The 25903-nt window shown below is 37.7% G+C and overlaps 1 protein-coding gene across 3 annotated transcripts in view; it reads right to left on the reverse strand.

Moving 5' to 3' along the window:
* LOC149785851 (putative ATP-dependent RNA helicase TDRD12) overlaps window positions 1-25903 on the reverse strand; it is a 313410-nt gene that overhangs the window by 112153 nt on the left and 175354 nt on the right. For all 3 annotated transcript variants that reach the window (XM_089979811.1, XM_089979813.1, XM_089979812.1), the window contains 2 exons: window positions 19450-19566; window positions 562-737 (listed from right to left, as the gene is read on the reverse strand). In XM_089979811.1, coding sequence (XP_089835937.1) covers window positions 562-737; window positions 19450-19566 — 293 coding nt within the window. The remainder of the gene's footprint in view (window positions 1-561; window positions 738-19449; window positions 19567-25903) is intronic.

Here is a 25903-nt window from a genome sequence, read left to right on the forward strand (position 1 = left end):
AAAAAAATAATCCATTTACTAGCCAATGAGTGCATGTCAAACTAATTAGTATTATTGAAATTGATAATGGAAAAAAAATAATCAATTTACTAACCAATGAGTGCACGTCAAACTAATTAGTATTATGTTTTTTTATTCCCCTACTAGCAGACTGGTTCTCTGGTTGTAAAATAATTAGTGGTCCAATAATTAAAGCCACTACTGTAATGAGGTGCCATCAAATGTTATTACATGATCAATTATCATGAAGTATGCCTCACCTGGCATGAAAACCATACAACTTCTGTGACTGTGACTGAGTTTGAGTTTTAAGATGAGATTTTGTTAAGCCAATCACAAATAATTTTACATTGCATTCTCACACCTGATTGGCTGAAAATGAAAACTCAGTCTTTACTGGAGGTAAGTAGTAATCCTTAAAATACATGCACCAGATTCTAACTGTGAACAGATTCAGAGAAATGGAGGTAAATACTAATCTCAATTTTACTGCCTATGCAAATGAAAATAATAACACTATCAAAAAGTCAATTTGTTACCCTTTTAAACGTCATTCCTTACCCCATGGAGTAATATGGGCCAACCTGCACTCAATAGCTTGAAAAGGAAGTTCCTGAAAGTCCTTTGGCAGTTCATACATCTTTGTTGTGGATACTGTCTCCTTGTCTCCATAGTCGGTGAAGAACACCTCACACTTGTCGTTCCCAACTAATGACAAGATCTTCCCACGGTACCAGCTGGAAGAAAGTCATGAACATTACAGGAGGTCATAGTGTGTACAAGTGTTTTCCTATATGGCCTAAATTCATCTAATAGCCAAATCAATAAAAAATGTGATAAACATTGTGAGTGCAAGTTTTTTTTAAATGCCTGAATTCATCTAAAAGCCTAATCAACAAGTGGTCAGATGATCTGGGTTGGAAAAACGTTATAAATATTACCAGAGGTCCAGTGGCCAAGGTTTTTCATGTGACCTGAATTCATCTAAAAGCTAAATGTATCAGTAATCAATTGGAAGATATTGGTGCTATCAAAGTTGTTTTTAACTAGTTTTGGAGTGCTCAGTGAAGTTTGTGTACTTAAGCAGAATCTAAATCATTTGCAGACCTGCCAATCCTGATGAATTGGTCTCAGTAAGGCAGTTGATTTTTTTCCATAAGATTGACCAGTTTTCAGTAAGGTGTAACAAAATATCAATAACTACTACCGTAAACCTGGAAAACATAATTAAAAGTTTGATGCAGCGACAATAAACATTATATTCAACTTAAAAGTTTGTAAAGTTCGTGTAGACTTTATTTACCACTAGTACAGTTGCACAAACTTTAGTTCCAAACCCAATGCAACTCAGTGGCTTGTTGCTATCTCTCAACTTGACGTAATTCTTGGAAATTCATTTTCCATTTCACATGATGACGGCAATCATATCTCCCACCATGAGACATACTCAAATTGGCACATGATGTCCAATAAATGTAACTGTTTCCATTCCAGCTTTTATTCATAAGAATCTGAATGCTCCTTTTTATTCTTCTGTGTTGATTATTAACGCTATTTTTCCCTTTCGTCTTAAAGTTAAACATGCATTGCCTTCTGGACGCCATTTTAAAAAATTTCTATAACCAACAGTTTGATCATGCAGACACTTTGCATGAACAAATAGGTGCAGTTTAAAGCATCTGGTGTGCTGCTGTAAATTCAATCTGGTTCCCTGACTTATTTCAATAATCCTAATATGAAACCCGGATTCATATCAAACATGGATAAACCGATTATCCGGATTTTTCAGCAACTTTCATTTGTCCGTCGTTTTTGCTTGTACGCCGTAAATTCCATATTTTATGTGTAATTTTCATAAGACTTATGGCAAAATCGTAAGAGTTCGCAGGTCTGATCATTTGTAACAAGAAGACAGCTGACCATTTCACTAAGTGTGCATATGTACAAGTGTAAGAACACAACCTATGTAAACATTCAAATTTTATATCATGTTGATTTTACCTTTTCTTGCTATATTCTGATAAAATTCTTTCTAAAATTAAAGGCTTAATTAATATGCACAACCTCCTGCTCAAAGAAGAGATAGTATTGTAGTCTTACTCTTTGGACATCTGTCGCCTTAGGTCAATTCTGATGTAAAAGGTATCAAGAAATTGATTGCAAATGGAATCTTGTACAAATTACATGATGCAGTCGGAATGTACAATATTGGACAAAATGTTGTCATATTCACCCCCTCATGAAATAGGGTTTCTATTTAGCTCCTAATATTTGGCAATGGCGTCATGTACAATGAGGTATCAATATCGATGTAAAAATGATCAAGGAACTTATTGCAACTAGAATAATTTAGATGACATGATCTTAAGTGTACAATATTTGCAGAACAATCATTACCCTCACACTACTGTACAAGAGGGGTGATACTTTCATCTTAACCATTGCTATATTTAGGCCGTCATACATCACCTTGACGTATAATGTATCAAGGAATCAATTGGAGAAAGAATTTTTGAGATGACACTGTGTAAAATGTGCAATATTAACAAAATATTGTTCTGTTTACCCTCTTCCTTCATCTTTGCCTATTAGTAAAAATATCTGTACAAACAATTATATGACCGAATTGGTAGTTAAGCTTGAATACAAGATAACGATTGCTATAGTTCAAATCGAAAGTATTAGCAAAGTTCATATTGTGTCACTAACAAACAGAATATTAAAGAAATAAATGTGCTGCGGCTAGATTAACTAAATCTCTACATATGAGGCCATTTGTTTTGATCATGTGACAATATGGCACCAGCGTTCATCTGACTTTGTATAGCGGAGGGTAATGCAGGGAGCATACGAAGCAGGGAACTAGACTATGTATTATGTAGAAAAATAGGCATGAAAATTTCAAAAGTTCATGTGGAGCAGAGATGAGGACAAGAAAGTTGAATGAAAGAAAATGCAACATTTCTGATTGTACTGGTGAAGGAATGTACTTGCTAAAACTGATTTGTTTCTACATTTTTTTTGTGCTGATTAATCCACTGATGAAGAAAAAATATATAAATGAAAAGACAATGATTATACTGATCCTATACAAGAACTGACGTCTTCTCCATTTCCATAAAAATGTCTGGAAATTTTAGAGATAGTGTAAGCCATTAACAGTCCTGCATGACAACAAACAAGAGTCCCTTGAAGGGACTTATGTTCTACAATCTGAAAAGAATTTCCAGGAATTCAATATAAAATCATTTCTTCCTTTTAACTAAACTGTGTTTAAACAATCTGTTTCATATTCTTCAGCAAGGAGAAGAATATCAAATTAGCTGCTGTGGTAGACATATTGCATGTCAACATGGCACCACTTTCATTTACAACCAAAAAGGCATCTTATGAAGTCCTTCATGGAAACACCCTTCTGATATGACTTTCTGCTTTGGAAGAGTGACAATAACAAGATTTCAAAATGGATGCCATAGTGGCCATATTCATTATCAGACTGGCATAATTTCTGTTCAGTAACAACTAGACCTCATAAAAAGTATTTTGTGAAAGCACAATGTTAATAGGACCAGCCATCAAGGAGAAGTAGTTATAACCAGTTATTCAAGATAGCCACTGTGGCAGTCATAATAAACATTGGATCGGCGCCATTTTCATTTATAACCAACCAGATATCAAGTCTTTTAGGGTAAAATCACATGGTGATATGACCGTTCATTCAGGGGAAATAGTGATAACAAGATTTTCAAGATTACTATGGAGGCAGGCATGTTGAATGTCTGAATGGCACCATTAGAACCAACTAGACATCACAAAATTGTGTTTGGTAAAATCGTGATGCTGACATGACCATCCATTCAGGAGTAGTAGTAATACAAATATTGTGGTGGCCATACTGGACATCAGATTGAAACCATTTTCACTTTGGACCAACTGTATATCAAAAGAAGTCTTCTGGTGAAAACAAAATGGCAATATTGAATTTCATTCAGGAGGTGTAGCGATAACAAGATTTTCAAGATGGCCACTGTGGAAGCCATATTGGACATCATATCAGCAATATTTTCAATTAGGACCAAGTAGACATCATAACAAGTATTTTAGAAAAACCCCATTTTGATAAAACCATCCATTCAAGAGGATTAGTGATAACAAAATTTTCAAGATAGTGTTGGTCATAATGGATATCAGATTGGCACCATTTTCATTTATGACCAACTAGATGTCATAAAAGGTCTTCTGGAGAAAACCTGATGTCAATATGGCAATCCATTCATGAGAAGTAGCAACAAGATTTTTCAATATGGCCACTGTGGCAGCCATGTTGGATATCACTTAAAACCAACTAGGCTTCATAAGAAGTTTTTAAGTGAAAACCCCACAACTATATTGCTGATATGACCATCCATTCAGCAGAAGTATCGATAACATGATTTCATAATGGCCACTGTAGTGGCCATGCTGAATGGGTGAGCAGCACCATAGTCTAATGGGATGAATATGTGTGTAAAGTTTCATGGTGATGCTCCAAGTCCTTTCTTTAGAGTAGCTATAACAAATTTGTACAAAAGGCAGGATGGACAACAGACTCTCCCATAATCCTACAAGTTCTTCAGGTCTTTGATGAGCAGAGCAAAAAAATAAATACAGAAAATAATGTTCCAAGATGCTGATTTGGTACAAGAGTTGGAAATATTTGTTCAAAAGCATGGATGGCCACTGAAAAACCTGCCAGGAAAATTCTGGTTGCTGAATAAAAACATCTGGATGTCAAAACAAAATTCCCAGTTGTAATTCAAATGATTATTAAGTAGTTAATAGCTTCTGGTGCCAAATTTTATGTCAATAAATAATTAAAAATATGATTTAATCAATATACATCTTATCATTTTCATTATATACTCTTGGAACAAAAAAATTCTCAAACAGTGAAAAACCAAACATTTCAAAGTTCTAAAATACAGGAAAGATAATTTATTACATTACTGGATGCATGGTTTTCTTTTAATTTTTAACTTCCCCAGCAAATTCTTAATTGATATGTATTCTAAAGACTTTGTTGAAACATTTAATTGCCTACAGCATCTGATATATGTGGTCCACCATAGATGATTTGCTTAAATATAATGTTTTTATCACCTGGTGCACTGAAGCCTGACAAACAATGGCAGACATTTAAATAACAAGGGCATAAAAACAAAAACAAGGTGCCAGGTAACGAAAGCATGATAATCACATGCCATTCATTAACTGAGTAAAACACAAAGATATTACAATTATGCCAGTAAGAAAGGTGTGATAATCCCACCTCATTCATAATCAGTACTTTAGAATTACTAGTTTCTGGTTCAATGCAGTTAAAGCATGAAAAGAAATGTTTCCGTTTTGTACTTTTTTGACTAAATAATTTAGTAATAAACTTTAGTTATCATTCTATAGCTTTATGTTGACTATCTGAGTACAGCTGTATGCTGACTAACCGAATGTAGTTCTATGTTGACTAACCGAATACAGTGTATGTTGACTAACCGAATACAGCTGCATGTTGACTAACTGAATACAGTTGTATGCTGACTAAACAAATACAGTTGTATGTTGACTAACTGAATACAGTTGTATTTTGACTAACCGAGTCCAGGTGTATGTTGACTAACCGAATACAGTTGTATGTTGACTAACCGAATACAGATGTATGTTTGCTGAGCACAGTTTGATGTAAATCTCACGTTTACTTCAAATTCAACCATTATAAAAATGGCTGAAAATTCACATCATAAAATGAATAAAATCTCTTTTTAGACACTGAGCTACAAATAAAAAATATAAGGAACAGAAGTCAAAGTACCAATGTTCTCTCTCAGACATGACAACAGATTTCACTCACCCAGGACACAGGACTGATGTTATACTGACTGAAAAGAATTTCCAGGAATCTAATAAAACTGTATATCCTTTATTCATTTTAAATTCCTGATTATGAAAACCATCTATTCTTAGGAAAAGTCAGCAAATTCATACTGTAATATACTGATATTCAATAATATCAAACACAAAGCATTTTATTATATGAATATACTGCTAAACTGAAGTGTTTTCTTGGCTTTTTAAAAAAACTTTAGTGTGGTCATTTATTTAGAAGTAATTGTTGTGAGATTTTTCAAATTTTGGCAGGTTACAATGGCATCATTTTCACTTAGGACCAATTAGGTATGATAAAATCTTTCAATGAAATCCCCAAGAATATAGGACCATCTGTTCTGAAGGACCACATCTGTAGGACCATTGGATCAGAAGGACCATCTGTTCTGGAGGACCTGGAGGATGTCTACAAGACCATCTTTTCAAGAGGCCCATATCTATAGGACCATCTGTTCAGGGTGATCCTGTCTATGGACCAGGTGTTCTGAATGACCCTATCTGTAGGACCATCTCAACAGGACCGTATGCTCAGAATGACATGAGGACCATATCTTTAGGACCAGCTGTTCCAGATGACCCTATCTATAGTACCATCTGTTCAGGATGATCCTGTCTATAGGACCATCTATTCAGGATGGCTGTACTTATTGGACAATCTGCTCAGAAGGAGAGGAGGACCATGTCTATAGGACCATCTGATCAGTCTATAGGACCATCTGATCATAAGGATTATCTGTTCAGGTAGACTTTGTATAAATAACCATCTTTTCAGGATGACCGTATCTGTAGGACCATCTGTAAAGAATGACCATGTCCATAGAACTATCTGCTCAGGAGGACCATATTGACAGGACCATCTGTTTAGAAGAAGCTATACGAAGATATTAATGATGGCTACTATGGTGGCCATACTGTAGGTCTGATTAACACTGAGGACCAACTACTGCACATCAAACAATGTCTTTTAGGATAAACAACATGTTGCTGTGACTCTGGAATAGTAGCTATAAAAAGATTGTCCAAATAGCACCATTTTAAAGTCATACTGGATGTCTGTGGGGCTCAATTTCATTAAACATTAAATTCAAGCTAGACATTGTAAAAAGTCTTTCAGTGAAACATTCATGTCAATTTGATTATTAATTCAAGCAGAGTAACCATAAAAAGATTTTCAAGACCGTTGCTGTGGCAAGACTTTCAGTGAAAACCCCATGCCAATAAAACCATAAATTCAGAAGCATTAGTGACATCAAGCTTTTTAAGATGGCAGCCATGGTGCCATATCAATATGACCATCCATTAAGGTGTAGCAATAACAAGATTTTCCAAGGTGGTCACCATGGTTGCCACATTGGATGTCATCGTTTTCACTTAAGATATCATTAGAAGTCATGTCAAGAAGACAGTAAATTCTGGAAGAATAGCAATTAAAAGATGACTGCTATGGGGGGCTCATGTTGATGTTTGACTGGAACCAATCTCAATAGACAATGTAAGTCATCTCTGGGTAGAAACCAAATGTCAATATGGCTATCTGTTTACGAGGTAAGGTTTTCCAATCTTTGACTGCACTGTAATTAAAGACTGTAGAGGGCACACTATGTACTCTTGGTACTTCAAAGTTATAATTGCTGCTTCTAATGAAGATGGTCTGATATTCGTTTAGGAAGAGTTGTTTGACTATTTTCCAAAATTACTATCCCAAAACTTAACAAAACAGATTGGTGAATTCTAAATCTTAGTTCAAAACTGTTTATGAATCAAAAAGTTTTATTTTTAGCAACTTCACATTTGTTTTCCATTCCTGAGACCAGAACACGATAAATGCACTGAATCCAAGCTTTGTTGCATTGTCTAAAAATGATAATTCTATGACCAATTGTCTACAAATAATAATTCTATGACCAACTTTCTTGACAATACAGTTGCTGTTGCCTCTCCTGACCAATGCTACTTCAAAATATGACATAAATATTCACTGAATTTTGTGACATAATGAAATATCTGTTACACTTTTAATAAGTATAAGAATGATGCCAATAGAGAATGTCATTATTTCAAATTAAGATATGTTCCTAATGATAATTTTTGCCTGACAACAGCCAACTTTGTGTCAGAAAGTTAACCTGCCTCTTACATCATGTGTAACATCTGACATAAGCCAGCCCTGAACAGCTAATCTTAGAACAAAGAGAGATTATTACACATGGCTGGAAACTGTCATTGGACAACAATACCCAATCTAGTGTCAGAAAGTCAACCTGTCTTTTACAGTGGCTGTGACATCTGGTATTAGCCAGTCCTAAACTGCTAATGTCAGTACAAAGAGAGATTATCCACAGCTGGTAACTGTCATTGGACAATAATACCCAATCCAGTGTCAGAAAGTCAACCTGTCTTTTACAGTGACTGTGACATCTGGTATTAGCCAGTCCTAAACTGCTAATGTCAGTACAAAGAGAGATTATCCACAGCTGGTAACTGTCATTGGACAATAATACCCAATCCAGTGTCAGAAAGTCAACCTGTCTTTTACAGTGACTGTGACATCTGGTATTAGCCAGTCCTAAACTGCTAATGTCAGTACAAAGAGAGATTATCCACAGCTGGTAACTGTCATAGAACAATACCCAATCCAGTGTCAGAAAGTCCACCTATCTCTTACAGTGACTTTGAAATCTGGTATTAGCCAGTCCTAAACTGCTAATGTCAGTACAAAGACAAGATTATTATCCACAGCTGGTAACTGTCATAGACAATACCCAATTCAGTGTCAGAAAGTCAACCTGTCTCTAAAGTGATAGGTTTCTGTAGGAAGAGAGATTATTATGCATGCCTGACTTAATCAAGCTGATATCAAGTCATTTGGGGACATTAACACGTGGCAGGAATAACAGCCAACAGACATACACAACCATAAAAATCCATGTTGTCTGCCTGTGACTTAAACACAATTTATCTGCCACTAAATTCTCTTACACTGAAAACTGCAATAGCCCAATATTGTAAATCATCACTTGCATATGCACTCACACACACACACACACATTGACCCAGGAACAATAATACGTAAGCTGTCACTTACATGATCAATCTTCCTACTATGGATGGATGGACAGTCATATCGATGGTATCACCTTATTCCCCTCTAAAGAGTGAGTACATATCACATTATCACCCACACAAGTATTTGAGTACATATCACACTATCCCCCACTAAAATATTTGAGTACATATCACACAATCCCCCACTAAAGTGTGTGAGTACATATGTCATAGTACATATCACATTATCCCCAACTAAAATATTTGGGTACATATCACACAATCCCCCACTAAAGTGTTAAGAACATATCACACTATTCCCCACTAGAGTATATGAATAATTATCACATTGTCCCCACTGAAGTGTTTGAGTGCATATCACATTATCCCCCACTAGAGTGTGAGTACCAATCACAATAACCCCCATTAAAATGTGTGTAAATATCATATTAGACCTAAAGCTATTACATTTCATATTACCCCCTACTAAAATGTGTGAGTACATATTACATTATCCCCACTAAAGTGTGCAAGTAATTAACACATTATCCCCCAGTAAAGTGTTTAAGCGCATAACACAGTATCCCCCCAAAGCATGAGCACGTATCACATTATTCCCATTAAAGTGTGCGAGTACATATAATAGTATCCCTCATTAAAGTGTGTGAGTATAAATCACATTATCACCATTAAAGTGTGTGAGTACATATAATATTATCCCCATTAAAGTGTGTGAGTACATATAATAGTATACCCCATTAAAGTGTGTGAGTATAAATCACATTATCCCCCATTAAAGTGTGTGAGTACATATAATATTATCCTCCATTAAAGTGTGTGATTATAAATCACATTATCCCCATTAAAGTGTGTGAGTACATATATTATCCCCATTAAAGTGTGTGAGTATGTGGGGGTGTAGTCGTTGTCTAGGGGTGGGGTTCTTCTTATAGACTTTAACGAATTATGAGAAGTTCCCCTGGTCCTTATTCAGAAGGTTAATTCTGGACACTATTATTTATTGACTAAATATATTTATGGCTACGAGCCCCCAGTCAGCAATGCCGACAGTTAAATTAAAAGAAATACAAAGATGAAATTTAAACAATGACAATTTAATAAATGAAATTTAAAAGAATTTAAAGTAATCAATGTCTCTCTTTCACCCAATGATCCCTTTGATCATCATTTGAGTTCACAGTGTGAGGAGATTTTTTCCCTTCTTGAGTGCTACTCATCTAAATCTCTTCGTTCCCTTGTCTTTCTCTCCTTTCGTGATCTCCACTTCCGCTTCCTCTTCTATAATCCTTGTTCCTTGCCGTTATCTTGACTTCCGGTTCCTCTTCTAGTATCCGGAACCCTTGACGATATCCCTTGAGGTCACCCGAAATTCACTCGGTATCTCTCACCGTCACCCGAAATTCTCTGAACTTCTCTCGTCCCCGAAATTCTCTGAAATTCTTTCGTCCCCCGAAAGCTTCCTGATCGAAGCTATTTCATGAATTTCCTAAATTCCGCCAATTTTTACGAATGGCTAACGGAGTGTGTGTCACTGCGACTCTTAAACACCAACTGACGAATTTCAGGCTTGTACCAGTCTTATGTCAGTTTCTCGAATCAAGTCCCACCTACAACGCATCCCGATTGGATGGCGACGGACTCTGGTCATTTGATCGAACTGTCAATCATAAAAATGTCAGTCTGTGTGTCCCCATGTACTGTCCAGCCTACCATTGTCGGCTTCCGGCTCTTTGAAGTTGTCTACGTCACGTGTTCCCATGTACAAAGATTCCCGCCAGATTTCCACTCAAGAGCTCAAACAAAGACTGGGTTACGTAAGAGGATTAGCCAACTTAGGCACTTGGAAAAACAAAGCTTACCTGGCTCCACTTACAGACTTATAAATACATGTATAATACAAGGGGTTGGGGTAAAACATCACATCCCCCCACGCTTGAGAATAAAATCAGGATTTTATTCACTCAAACTAAAAAAGCAAAAGTGTTACACGATATAAAGAACAAAATCAGCAAAATGAACTAAATGCTAAACTGAGTATGAACACGAAAATATAACAAATGATCTATATCATTTCGGCGCTTCTACTCATGAAATCTGCGCCTACGTTTTCAGATCCTTTCACGTATCTGATCTGCATCTGGTACTGCTGTAAAAACAGCGACCATCGCATCAATCGACCATTGGACAACTTTGCCTGCGCCAGATAGGCGAGTGGTTGGTGGTCGGTCTCCAATATGAACTTACGTCCATATAGGTATCGCTCGAACCGTGATATGCCGAACACGATTCCAAGACATTCCCTCTCCGATACTGAGTAATTCTTCTCGGCAGCAGACAACTTCCGGCTGCCGTATGCGACAGGAAAAAGCGTCTTGTCATGCTCCTGGAGCAGTACTGCTCCCAGTCCCGTGTCGCATGCATCGGTGCGCAGAACGAATTCTTTATCCAAGTCCGGTAGACGAACAACTGCGTCGGATGTAAGTCTATCCTTTAGCGTTTGGAATGCGTGCTCACACGCATCTGTCCAAACGAACTTACTCGGGGTCCGTTTCTTGGTTAGGTCAGACAACGGGCCCGCAATCGCGCTGAAATTAGCGACATACCTCCGGTAATATCCGGCCAGTCCCAGGAATGACCTCACTTCCGTTTTCGTGGTGGGGCGTGCGGCGTTTCTCAACTGCTCCACCTTCGACTTCTCTGGAGACAGCGTGCCTTGGCTCAGGGTATGTCCTAAATAGTCTAATGTCCTGAAACCAAGGTGACATTTGGAAGGGCGGGCTGTCAAGCCCTCCTGACGTAGCCGCTCCAAAACGTCAGCTAACAGAGCGAGGTGTTCACCCCATGTCTCTGTAGCTAACAAGAGGTCATCCATGAAGTTGTGGACACCCCTATCGCGCAAGGGCTCCAACAACTTCCGCATCATTCTGGTAAAGACGCTGGGCGCGTTTTGTACCCCGAACGGCATCACCAACCATTGGTATGTCCCGTCGGGAGTAGCAAAAGCAAGCTTCGGTCGGTCTTCTTTCCTTACCGGAATTTGCCAATACCCCTTGGACAAATCCAGTTTGGAAAAATATTTCGCTTTCGAGACCGAAGCGAAGATATGTTCGGGGTCAGGTAGCATTTCAACTTGAAATTCTGTCACCTGATTCAGCTTCCGGTAGTCGACGCAGAACCGATGGGTGCCGTCCTTCTTCTGCACTAAGACTACTGGTGAGCTGTACGGAGAGTCGGCAGGTTCGATTACTCCTAGAGCAATCATCTGCTCGATTTCTTCCCTTACAACTTGTCGTTTCGCGTGGGGCAAGGGGTAGGGTTTACGCTGAACTGGTCGGTCGTCCACCATCTTTAACCCGAACTCGACAAGCGTCGTCCTCCCGGGTTTTTCTGTTAGCACGTCGGAATATCCGGCCAGCAAGGTCTCTATCTCGTTCCGCTGCCCTTCAGTTAACATGGGGTCACACTCCACGTCCGACGGAGTCTCGGCCCTCGTTAATGGACAGCTCGGGACAGTGTTAGCACCTTCCGTATCGCCTTCGATATCCTCGGTGACTATCGCTGCGACAACAAAATCGCTGGCGGTCTCCCTTTCCCGGTACCTCTTGAGCAAATTGGCATGGTACAATTTCTCTTTCGTCGGTAGCTGTATCCGGTAGGTTTGACCTCCGACCTTCTTGGTGACGACGTATGGACCCCTCCAGGAAACTTGCAACTTGTTGTGTTCCTGGGGCAACAACAACAACACTTTGTCCCCTACCTCAAACTGACGTGGTTTTGCGCGCTTATTGTAATTTTTCGCCTGTTGCGCCTTAGCTCGTTTGAGATTTTCTTGCGCGAGAGAACAAACCTCTTCCAGTTTGTTGCGCAAGTCCGCGACGTACTGGTAGGTAGTGCGTACTTCCTCTACAGCGTGGTCGTCTGTCCACAGCTGTCTCAGTACGGCGATTGGGCCGCGTACGGTTCTCCCGTACAAGAGTTCAAAGGGAGAGAACCCCAAACTCGCTTGCGGTACTTCCCGGTATGCAAAAAGCATGGCCGGAATATACCGGTCCCAATCCTTGGGGCGGCCTTCGCACAATTTCTTGAGCGTGTTTTTCAAGGTCCCATTAAACCGTTCGACCAATCCGTTACATTGGGGGTGATACGGTGTAGTCGTGAGGTGTTTAATCGACATGAGACGATTCACCTCCGCCATCACACGACTCATAAATTGTGTTCCTTGATCGGTCAAGATCTCGTCGGGCACTCCGACTCTTGACCAGATCGCAAACAGAGCTTCCGCGACGGTTTCCGTGTCAATGTTACGCAACGCAACGGCCTCCGGATAGCGTGTAGCATAATCGACAACCGTTAAAATATATCGATTTCCGTGCGCAGACGCGGGTTTTATCGGTCCGATTAAATCCACGGCAACACGTCTAAATGGTTCATCGATAAGGGGCGTACTCCCCAAAGGGATGGGTCGCTGATCCGTTTTCGGTGCCATTCTCTGGCATTTGTCACAGGAGAGACAGAACCGTTTTACGTCTCCCTGGACCCCTGGCCAGTAAAACTCTTTTACAAGACGGTCACGCGTCTTAGCAATTCCCATGTGTCCACCCATGAGACTCTCGTGTGCAAGTTTCAGTACTTCGCAACGCTTTTCCTTTGGCACGACGACTTGCTTGAAGTGTTCGTTGTGTTTCCTGGCGTGGCGATACAAGATTCCCTTCTTGTAGACAAACTTCACCGCGCCGTTCGGAGTTTCCCTTTCTGTTCCCGCTTCTGCGTGTTTGTGCAACTGCGCCAGAGTTGCGTCCTCCTGTTGCAGCTTCCTTAACTCCGCTGGAATAACATTACTAACCGGTGTCGATGTAACTTGGATTGGCTTTTGTTTCGGCTGTCGACTCATGGCCCTGGTTTCAACAGCACTCACTGGCATAGGTGTGCAGGTTTCGGGGTTCGGCTGGGGTAACACATAACGGCAACCCAATATGACGTCATGTGATAGCCCCTCCAAGCAAGCAGCTTCAATTTTCCCCTTCACGTATGGTGAATCGAGGTCAATGACAGCTACTGGTAATGAGTCACGCGCGCAGTTCGCGTACTGAACTTCTATTACCTCCCCTGTATAGTCCTTCGGCTTGACATATTTCTTGTCGACAAGCGCGGGGACGCTGCACCCAGTGTCATACAAGATGGTGGCACCTTCACCATTGACAGTTGCGGCCGCAAGGTTGGCGGGGTTGCGACTCGCTTCCGGCACACCTTCCTTCTTAGCTACGACATTCACCTGGGTCTGCCTGCCCTTGGGACAGTCCCTGGCAAAATGCCCCAGGCGCTTGCAATTAAAACATGTCGGCGGCCCTCGCCGACTTGCAAGTCCTGGTTTCGTGGGTGAGGCCTGTCCAGGTCGATAGGCGGCAGCCCTACCTGTAGGTGCCCCTCCGACCTTCCCGTCGCCCTGACGGTTACGGACAGCCGGCTCAACCTCCCCCATACGACGCGACTCAGAGGGTCGGGGTCGGTCAGCAACCCCGGAACCTCCACTCTTCGAGTGCGCCTGCTCGTATCGCTCCGCCATGTTAGCGATCTCTTCGAGCGTCCGGTGTTCTCTTTCTGCTAAGAAAACTGTCAACTCGCGACGGTAAGTACCCAGGACATGTTCCTTGAGTATTACCTCGCGTAGCCCTTCGTACGTGCGTTCGACTTCGGCCATTTTCATCCACTTCTCAAATAAACCTCGAACACGGTTGTGGAATTGAGAGTGGGTCTCTGTTACCTTTTTCACCGAGTCCCGGAAAAGTTTCCGGTAAGTCTCGGCGGTCAGCCGATAATGGCAGAGAAGCGCCTTCTTGAGGGCAGTGTAGTCATCAGCCTCTTCTGCAGTTAAGCCGTGGTAGACTTCCCGAGCTGCACCTTGCAAAAAGGCTGAGACATTAATGGCCCAGTGCTGTTCAGGGACCTGATGAGCGCGTGCGAGTTTCTCAAACTGGACGAGAAAATCGTCAATAGCCTCCTCCCTATCATTGAAGCGTGACATGTTGATCTGGACTATCCGGTGGTCGATGAAAGGTCGGCCGGTTGTTCCAGAGCTTGTACTGGCGTCGTCCCGTCCGTTGGTCCTAACTTCAACTCTGACCTTTTCCATCTCCAGAGTGTGAGCGAGTCTGGCTAGCTCCAGCTCTTTCTGGGCGTCTCGGTCCGCTGCTTCTCGGTCCGCGGCTATCTTGGCTAACTCTTGGTCCGCTGCTATCTTGGCTAGTTCTCTCTGGGCTTCTCTTTCCGCTGCTTTTTCGGCCTTCCATTCCTTGATCCTTTCTTCTATAAAGGTTGCCAGGCGATCTCCCTCGTATCCAAGATCTTCCGACCCCATGGCGCGGTATTCCTTTATCATTTGTCGTTCGGTAGCCATTATATTAATGTAAAGTGATACCTTGTCTCAAAATTCAAACAATATACAGATATTTGTAATACCAGTTTAAATACTTACCTGTCGACAACAACTAGTTTCGTTCAGGTAAGATATTTGTTCGATATCTGCTTCACACGTACTGCTATGAATGGAAGACCTACAAAGCCTGCACATATGACAATAAAAATACAAGATGAGAAAATCACAAAATTTCAAATACAAAGAATGGAAAATATCTCACACTGTTCACTAATACTTCTACCAATAACTTTAAGTCCCAAAATAATATATATGTCTAATTCATATCCCGGACGAAGCGCCCACTGTGGGGGTGTAGTCGTTGTCTAGGGGTGGGGTTCTTCTTATAGACTTTAACGAATTATGAGAAGTTCCCCTGGTCCTTATTCAGAAGGTTAATTCTGGACACTATTATTTATTGACTAAATATATTTATGGCTACGAGCCCCCAGTCAGCAATGCCGACAGTTAAATTAAAAGAAATACAAAGATGAAATTTAAACAATGACAATTTAATAAATGAAATTTAAAAGAATTTAAAGTAATCAATGTCTCTCTTTCACCCAATGATCCCTTTGATCATCATTTGAGTTCACAGTGTGAGGAGATTTTTTCCCTTCTTGAGTGCTACTCATCTAAATCTCTTCGTTCCCTTGTCTTTCTCTCCTTTCGTGATCTCCACTTCCGCTTCCTCTTCTATAATCCTTGTTCCTTGCCGTTATCTTGACTTCCGGTTCCTCTTCTAGTATCCGGAACCCTTGACGATATCCCTTGAGGTCACCCGAAATTCACTCGGTATCTCTCACCGTCACCCGAAATTCTCTGAACTTCTCTCGTCCCCGAAATTCTCTGAAATTCTTTCGTCCCCCGAAAGCTTCCTGATCGAAGCTATTTCATGAATTTCCTAAATTCCGCCAATTTTTACGAATGGCTAACGGAGTGTGTGTCACTGCGACTCTTAAACACCAACTGACGAATTTCAGGCTTGTACCAGTCTTATGTCAGTTTCTCGAATCAAGTCCCACCTACAACGCATCCCGATTGGATGGCGACGGACTCTGGTCATTTGATCGAACTGTCAATCATAAAAATGTCAGTCTGTGTGTCCCCATGTACTGTCCAGCCTACCATTGTCGGCTTCCGGCTCTTTGAAGTTGTCTACGTCACGTGTTCCCATGTACAAAGATTCCCGCCAGATTTCCACTCAAGAGCTCAAACAAAGACTGGGTTACGTAAGAGGATTAGCCAACTTAGGCACTTGGAAAAACAAAGCTTACCTGGCTCCACTTACAGACTTATAAATACATGTATAATACAAGGGGTTGGGGTAAAACATCACAGAGTACATATAATATTATCCCCCATTAAAGTGTGTGACAATAAATCACATTATCCCCATTAAAGTTTGTGAGTACATATAATATTATCCCCATTAAAGTGTATGAGTACATATAATAGTATCCCCCATTAAAGTGTGTGAGTATAAATCACATTATCCCCATTAAAGTGTGTTGAGTACATATAATATTATATCCCATTAAAGTGTGACTATAAATCACATTATCCACATTAAAGTGTGTGAGTACATATAATATTATCCCCATTAAAGTGTGTGAGTACATATAATAGTATCCCCCATTAAAGTGTGTGAGTATAAATCACATTATCCCCATTAAAGTGTGTGAGTACATATAATATTATCCCCCATTCAAGTGTGTGAGTATATATCATATTATCCCGACTAAAGTGGCACTCTACAGCTTCATATTTTTGCATAGGGTTAGCATTTTAAAGCAAAAGAATTTCCCCAGCTTTCCTCACTGGTTATATTGGTTATTTAAAAAAGACCTTGTATATCTTAGGTATAGTTCAAAGAACCTTTAATTCCCTTTACTTTGGTGTAAGACTGATGGGTGTAATATGGGTTATAGAGTATACAGCATGGTCTTACTCCAGATGTGCACCATTCAAAAAAGTGCTAGCTTCACTTCCTGAACTTAAGAGGTAAATTGTATGGAAAAAAAAGAGTCAATAATTGTTTTTTTACATTTTTTATATTTGATAATTCATTGCCCTTTCAGAAGCTAGAACTGACTAGTCTGGTAAAATTAATTTTCCCTATTTTAATAGCTGCTACAGATAGTGTACTTTAGACTAATACAGGCTGATTTGTTTAGCACAAGGGAGCAGTCATTATAGTTAGCAGTGCCCTTAGATCATGTACAATTTCCAAAAGTACAATATCCAAAGAAATGTTGGCCACATTACATTAAAGTAGCATAGAGGTATGCCAACATTCTCTCCACTGTTCATGTTTTAAATGCAAACAACTTCACCTTGCGTATGTCACTCTCTCAAAAGTACATAATAACTGATGAGAGCCCCATAAAGTGTGTGAGTACATATATTATCCCCCATTAAAGTGTGTTAGTACAAATCACATTATCCCCATTAATGTGTGTGAGTACATATCACAATATCCCCATTAAAGTGTGCGAGTACAAATCACATTATCCCCCATTAAAGTGAGTACAAATCACATTATCCCCATTAATGTGAGTACATATCCAATTATCCAAATTAAAGTGTGTGCATACAAATCACATTATCCCCCATTAATGTGTGTGAGTACATATTATATCCCCCATTAAGATGTGAGTAAATATCATACTATCCCCCATTAAAGTGCGAGTACAACTCACATTATCCCCATTACAGTGTGAGTACAAATTACATTATCCACATTAATGTGTGTGAGTACAAATCACATTTTCTCCCATTAAAGTGTGTGAGTACATATCATATTATCCCCCATTAAAGTGTGTTAGTACATATCATATTATCCCCCACTACAGTGTGTGAGTACAAATCACATTATCCCCATTAATGTGTGCAAGTACATATCACATTATCCCCATTAAACTGTACAAGTACAAATCACATTATCTCCAATTAAAGTGATTGAGTACACATAATATCCCCCATTAAAGTGTGTAAGTACATATCATATCCCCATTAAAGTGTGAGTACATATATTGTCCCCCATTATCCCTATTAATGTGAGTATATATCACATTATCCACATTAAAGTCTGAGTACAAATATCACTATCCCCATTAAAGTGTGTGAGTACATATAATAGTATCCCCATTAAATGCGAGTACAAAATCACATTATCCCCCATTAAAGTGTGTAAGTATAAATCACATCCCCATTACATTGTGAGTACAAATCACATTATCCCCCATTAAAATGTGTGAGTACAAATCACATTATCTCCCATTACTGTGTGAGTACATATATCATCCCCCATTAAAGTGTGAGTACATAATATATTATCCACCATCAAAGTGTGCAAATACATATCATAGTATCCCCATAAAAGTGTGCAAGTACAAATCACAGTATCCACCATTAAAGCATGTGAGTACAAATCACATTATCCCTATTAATGTGTGTAAATACAAATCATATGAACCCCATTCAAGTGTGCATGTACAAATCACATTATCCCCCATTAAAGTCTGTGAGTACATATAATACTATCCCCCATTAAAGTGAGTACATATAATAATATACACCATTAAAGTGTGAGTACATATCAGATTATCCCCCATGAAAGTGTGCAATTACAAATCATATTATCTCCCATTAAAGTGTGTGAGTACAAATCACATTTTTCCCCATTAAAGTGTGTGAGTACATATAATATTATCCTCCATTAAAGTGTGAGTCCATATAATATTATCCTCCATTAAAGTGTGTGAGTACAAATCACATTATCCCCATTAATGCTATATATGTATATATATCACATTATCCCAATAGAAGTGTGTGAGGATAAAACATGTCATCCACAAGTGAGTACATATCACATTATGCCCATTAAAGTGCGTGAGTACATATCATATTATCCCCATTGAAGTGTGTGAGTACATTATCACATTATCCCCATTAAAGTGTGTGAGTACATATCAAATTAATCCCCCATGAAAGCATGTGAATCATTATGAAAATTACAACCCAACATGGCAAGAAATACGCAAACATACCGATTATCTTTGCTAAACTGGGCTACACAAAACACTCCTGAAGCATACTTGGGACGTGAAATCTCCTTCATTTTCTTACTGAAGAATTCATTGAGCTCATCCATCAGGGTCTCCAGTCTGAAAAAGTGTTAGAAAAAGTCAATCTGCAGCAAATGTTGCCATTTTGGAATCTTTTAACATGCTTATCACCAATTAAATAATATTCCATGTCTCTTTTATTTTTCAAGTTTAATGAAAATGCTCTGTGTCAAAAAGATACAAATAAACACAAAGACATATGAAAGGTGATGGTTTGCCATGTACTGGCTTCATCAAAAACAAAAGAAAGTTTCTAAAAATGGTTATTGCTCACTCAAAAACTTTTTCTGAAACATGCAATTTCATGATGAAAGTTACTTCCAAATATCAAAATTTTATTATCTTTCTGCCCAGTCAATGACATGAAATCTGCAAAAATCATGGTTTTACAATATATGAAATCTGTAGCAAAAATCATGGTTTTACAATATGTGAAATCTGTAGCAAAAATCATAGTTTTACATAATATGAATAAACTTTCAACAAATGGTGAACAATTTTTTACATAATCATCCCCCAATCCATCTTAAGACAATGACCATAAGATTTGTCTTATGTCCATCTTAAGACTACGACATTAGATTTGTACTATATCCATCTTAAGACACTGACCATAACATTTATCATATGTCCATCTTAAGACAATGACCATAACATTTATCATATGTCCATCTTAAGACAATGACCACAAGATCTGTCCTATGTCCATCTTTAGACAATGACCATAAGATTTGTTATATTCCATCTTAAGACACTTAATGTTATATTTATCATATGTCCATCTTAAGACTATGACATTAGATTTGTACTATATCCATCTTAAGACAATGGCCACAAGATTTGTCCTATGCCCATCTTAAGACAATGACCACAAGATTTGTCCTATGTCTGTCTTAAGACACTGACCATAAGATTTATCATATGTGCATCTTAAGACAATAACTTTAAGATTTATCAATACATACATCTTTACACATTGACCATAATGTACACAAAGATTCACTAAAAAGTTTATTCAGGGATCGCATAAGGCTTTGCCAATGTCGCAAACTTGTATTTTTTTCCTTATTGGTGGCAAAATATACCATCTGGCGATTTTTGTTATTGTTGACACTGTTGCCTGTTTAAACCTGCATATACAACCTTTGGTTTGGAGTGGAGAAATTCAGAGGCCCCATGAAAGGAAGGCTCAAACTGGATATAAAATGCACCTAAATTTATCTATTGTTACATTAACAAATTCTTTGTCCATTTTGACAAACCATCTAAACAGTGCACTGTTATATCATAATCCGCTTATCTTGACATCTAGCATTATCTTGTAATCTATCTTTCACTGGATTTTTGGCCACTCGCTAGTAATTAATATATTTACATGGACTGACATTTATATGTGGATGGTAAGTAAAATTCATCTTCTTTTCTATTGTCCATTGAACCTTTCTTAAACATCTGACACATGTGTGGAAGGCAGCATCACGCTGCTACCACAAATGTAAAAAAAAATTTTTTTATTGGTTTATTCAATAGGCGGGGAGGAACAGTAACTAGAATAGACTAAACTACGGCCAATTCCCCTTAAAAAATATATGCAGATGAAATAGTTTGCTGAAATTTCAAAGGAAACAGATTACCTTTGAAGCACTGATTGTTATGAAAACGTATTCAGCAAATGGAAAAGAAATCAGTCTAAATCAAGCAATACAATTATTTGATGTTGCCACCACAATAAGAAATGGGCATTTGTTTGGTTCTCCAAAGCTGTCCTTCAGTGGTAACTTCAATAATGCATGCACCCTTTATGAAGGAAAGCCGACTACAATCTTCAATAGAAACAAAGAACTTTTCTTCAAAGGAAGTCAGTACCAAACTGAAATAAAAGTAATGGAATCTGATGAATTTTTGCATTTTCGAATGTGACTGGAACATGTTAACTGTGCCGTGAAAGTTTTCTTTTCACAGGGAAAAAGTTTATGCTTACAAATGCTACCAACAGCGGCTTAAAACGCAAGCTAACTTTTACCGACATGGGACGTACTGAAAAGTAAATGTGCTTCATTATTGTTTACGTGACTGCTATGTTTTTCCACTGATTTCAGACCAATTATGACCTGTGACAAAATTATTGAATATTTTAAATCTGTGTGTATGCATATTTTCGATGGAATCACTTGTATTGTGGATTCAATGTATATGATGAGATTCGTGGGTGAGTACATGATGTTGATACTCTATTCATGCTGTACATTAGACATTTATAGTTAACACAGCATTCACAGATATGTACCAATTTGTGGTTCTCTAAATAAAGTAAACTATTATATATGCCTTCTCTGTTTTCACTACAGGTGTATTTCTCGTTTAACATGCATCGATTTAAGATGGTAACTGTGCCGATGAAACACATATTTTACTGTCTGCATTTATTACCTGCCCCCCCCCCCTGCAAATGTTTTGGAGTACATACATCATTTTCTTCAGCTAACTGACCTGGTTGCTTATAAAACGGTTCGGTCTATAACACGGTCAGGTTCTATGGCTCCCAACTACCATGTCATAGCAGGATCACACTGTATTAGCTATTTACAGGCATAAGAAAATCAAAGATTTCTGGTAATGTAGACAACAAACTTGAGTTTGGACAAGGTCAGCTACAAAATAACATTTTACATAACCCCTACCATACAATGAACAAAAAATTAACAATGCAAATTAACTATACATACCACAATAAAAACTGAGATTACCGGTAGTTACAATCACAAGATTCTCCCATGAGCAAGATAATTGATATTTGTATCTACAGGCAATCACCACAATACTTTAGAAGTTTCATGGCAACCACCACAATAGTTTACAAGTTTCATGGCAATCACCACAATAGTTTACAAGTTTCATGGCAATCACCACAATATTTTACAAGTTTCATGGCAATCACCACAATATTTTACAAGTTTCATCTCATGGCAATCACCACAATATTTTACAAGTTTCATTTCATGGCAACCAGTAATATTTTCAAATGATGTATCATGTGATCAAAGGTAGCCTGTTTGCATGGCTTGATTGGCATACACTGTCTTGTCTAGCACTTGACTGACCAGTTTCTATCCTGTAACCCAGCATGTGAATTGGGGCAAGAGGGAAGGAGGGACCTGGAAGATGGATTCTACAGGGACTGACAGAAGAAGGAAGATTTAATCAAATAAAACTAGTTCACATTCTTAAATGAATCTGTCTATGGATATGTCTATATGAGCATATTTAATTTTCATAATACTGTTTGAGTCAACAATGTATCTGCTCTATAAACAGGAGCCCTGACAAAAATCATGTTCAAAAAGGAGGTTTTTTTTTAATCAGACAAAAATATCCTTAACATCTGACACATGGGTATATCATCTGATAAATATGGTATATGAGCTTTACGTGTGTATATCATCCGATAAATACAGTATATGAGCTTTACGTGTGTATGGTATATGATCTATACATGGGTATATTATCCGATAAATATGGTATATGAGCTATACATGGGTGTATCATCCAAAAAATATGGTATATGATCTATACATGTGTATATCATCCGATAAATATGGTATATGTGCTATACATGGGTATATCATCTGATAAATACGGTATACGATCTATACATGGGTATATCATCTGATAAATACAGTATATGATCTATACATGGGTATATCATCTGATAAATACAGTATATGATCTATACATGGGTATATCATCTGATAAATACAGTATATGATCTATACATGGGTATATCATCTGATAAATACAGTATATGATCTATACATGGGTATATCATCTGATAAATATGGTATATGATCTATACATGGGTGTATCATCTGATAAATACAGTATATGATCTATACATGGGTATATCATCTGATAAATATGGTATATGATCTATACACGGGTATATCATCTGATAAATATGGTATATGATCTATACATGGGTATATCATCTGATAAATATGGTATATGATCTATACATGGGTATATCATCTGATAAATATGGTATATGATCTATACATGGGTATATCATCTGATAAATACGGTATATGATCTATACATGGGTATATCATCCGATAAATACGGTATATGAGCTTTACGTGTGTATGGTATATGATCTATACATGGGTATATTATCCGATAAATATGGTATATGAGCTATACATGGGTGTATCATCCGATAAATACGGTATATAATCTATACATGGGTGTATCATCCAAAAAATATGGTATATGATCTATACATGGGTATATCATCCGATAAATATGGGTGTATCATCCAATAAATATATAATCTATACATGTGTATATCATCCGATAAATATGGTATATGATCTATACATGGGTATATCATCCGATAAATATGGTATATGTGCTATACATGGGTATATCATCTGATAAATAAGGTATATGATCTATACATGTGTATATCATCTGATAAATACGGTATATGATCTATACATGTGTATATCATCTGATAAATACGGTATATGATCTATACATGGGTGTATCATCCAATAAATATGGTATATGATCTATACATGGGTATATCATCTGATATATACGGTATATGATCTATACATGGGTGTATCATCTGATAAATACGGTATATGATCTATACATGTGTATATCATCTGATAAATACGGTATATAATCTATACATGTGTATATCATCTGATAAATACGGTATATGTGCTATACATGGGTATATCATCTGATAAATACGGTATATGTGCTATACATGGGTATATCATCTGATAAATATGGTATATGTGCTATACATGTGTATATCATCCGATAAATACGGTATATGTGCTATACATGGGTATATCATCTGATAAATATGGTATATGATCTATACATGGGTATATCATCTGATAAATATGGTATATGTGCTATACATGGGTATATCATCTGATAAATACGGTATATGATCTATACATGGGTATATCATCCGATAAATATGGAATATGATCTATACATGGGTATATCATCTGATAAATATGGTATATGAGCTATACATGGGTATATCATCCGATAAATATGGTATATGATCTATGCATGGGTGTATCATCCAATAAATATATAATCTATACATGGGTATATCATCCGATAAATATGGTATATGTGCTATACATGGGTATATCATCTGATAAATATGGTATATGAGCTATACATGGGTGTATCATCTGATAAATACAGTATATGATCTTAACACGGGTATATCATCTGATAAATATGGTATATGAGCCGTACATGGGTATATCATCCGATAAATATGGTATATGATCTATACATGGGTGTATCATCTGATAAATATGGTATATGATCTTAACACGGGTATATCATCTGATAAATATGGTATATGAGCCGTACATGGGTATATCATTTGATAAATATGGTATATGATCTATACATGGGTATATCATCTGATAAATATGGTATATGAGCTATACATGGGTATATCATCCGATAAATATGGTATATGATCTATGCATGGGTGTATCATCCAATAAATATATAATCTATACATGGGTATATTATCCGATAAATATGGTATATGAGCTATACATGGGTATATCATCTGATAAATATGGTATATGATCTATACATGGGTGTATCATCTGATAAATATGGTTTATGATCTATACATGGGTGTATCATCCAATAAATATATAATCTATACATGGGTATATCATCCGATAAATATGGTATATGTGCTATACATGGGTATATCATCTGATAAATACGGTATATAATCTATACACAGGTATATCATCTGATAAATATGGTATATGATCTATACATGGGTATATCATCTGATAAATATGGTATATGAGCTATACATGGGTATATCATCCGATAAATATGGTATATGATCTATACATGGGTGTATCATCCAATAAATATATAATCTATACATGGGTATATTATCCGATAAATATGGTATATGAGCTATACATGGGTATATCATCTGATAAATATGGTATATGAGCTATACATGGGTGTATCATCTGATAAATACAGTATATGATCTTAACACGGGTATATCATCTGATAAATATGGTATATGAGCCGTACATGGGTATATCATCCGATAAATATGGTATATGATCTATACATGGGTGTATCATCTGATAAATATGGTATATGATCTTAACACGGGTATATCATCTGATAAATATGGTATATGAGCCGTACATGGGTATATCATTTGATAAATATGGTATATGATCTATACATGGGTATATCATCCGATAAATATGGTATATGATCTATACATGGGTGTATCATCCGATAAATATGGTATATGATCTATACATGGGTATATCATCTGATAAAT

The sequence above is a fragment of the Sinohyriopsis cumingii genome, chromosome 13 (genome assembly GCF_028554795.1).
Source record: "Sinohyriopsis cumingii isolate HCF-2022 chromosome 13, ASM2855479v2, whole genome shotgun sequence".
Classification (NCBI taxonomy): Eukaryota; Metazoa; Mollusca; class Bivalvia; order Unionida; family Unionidae; genus Sinohyriopsis; species Sinohyriopsis cumingii.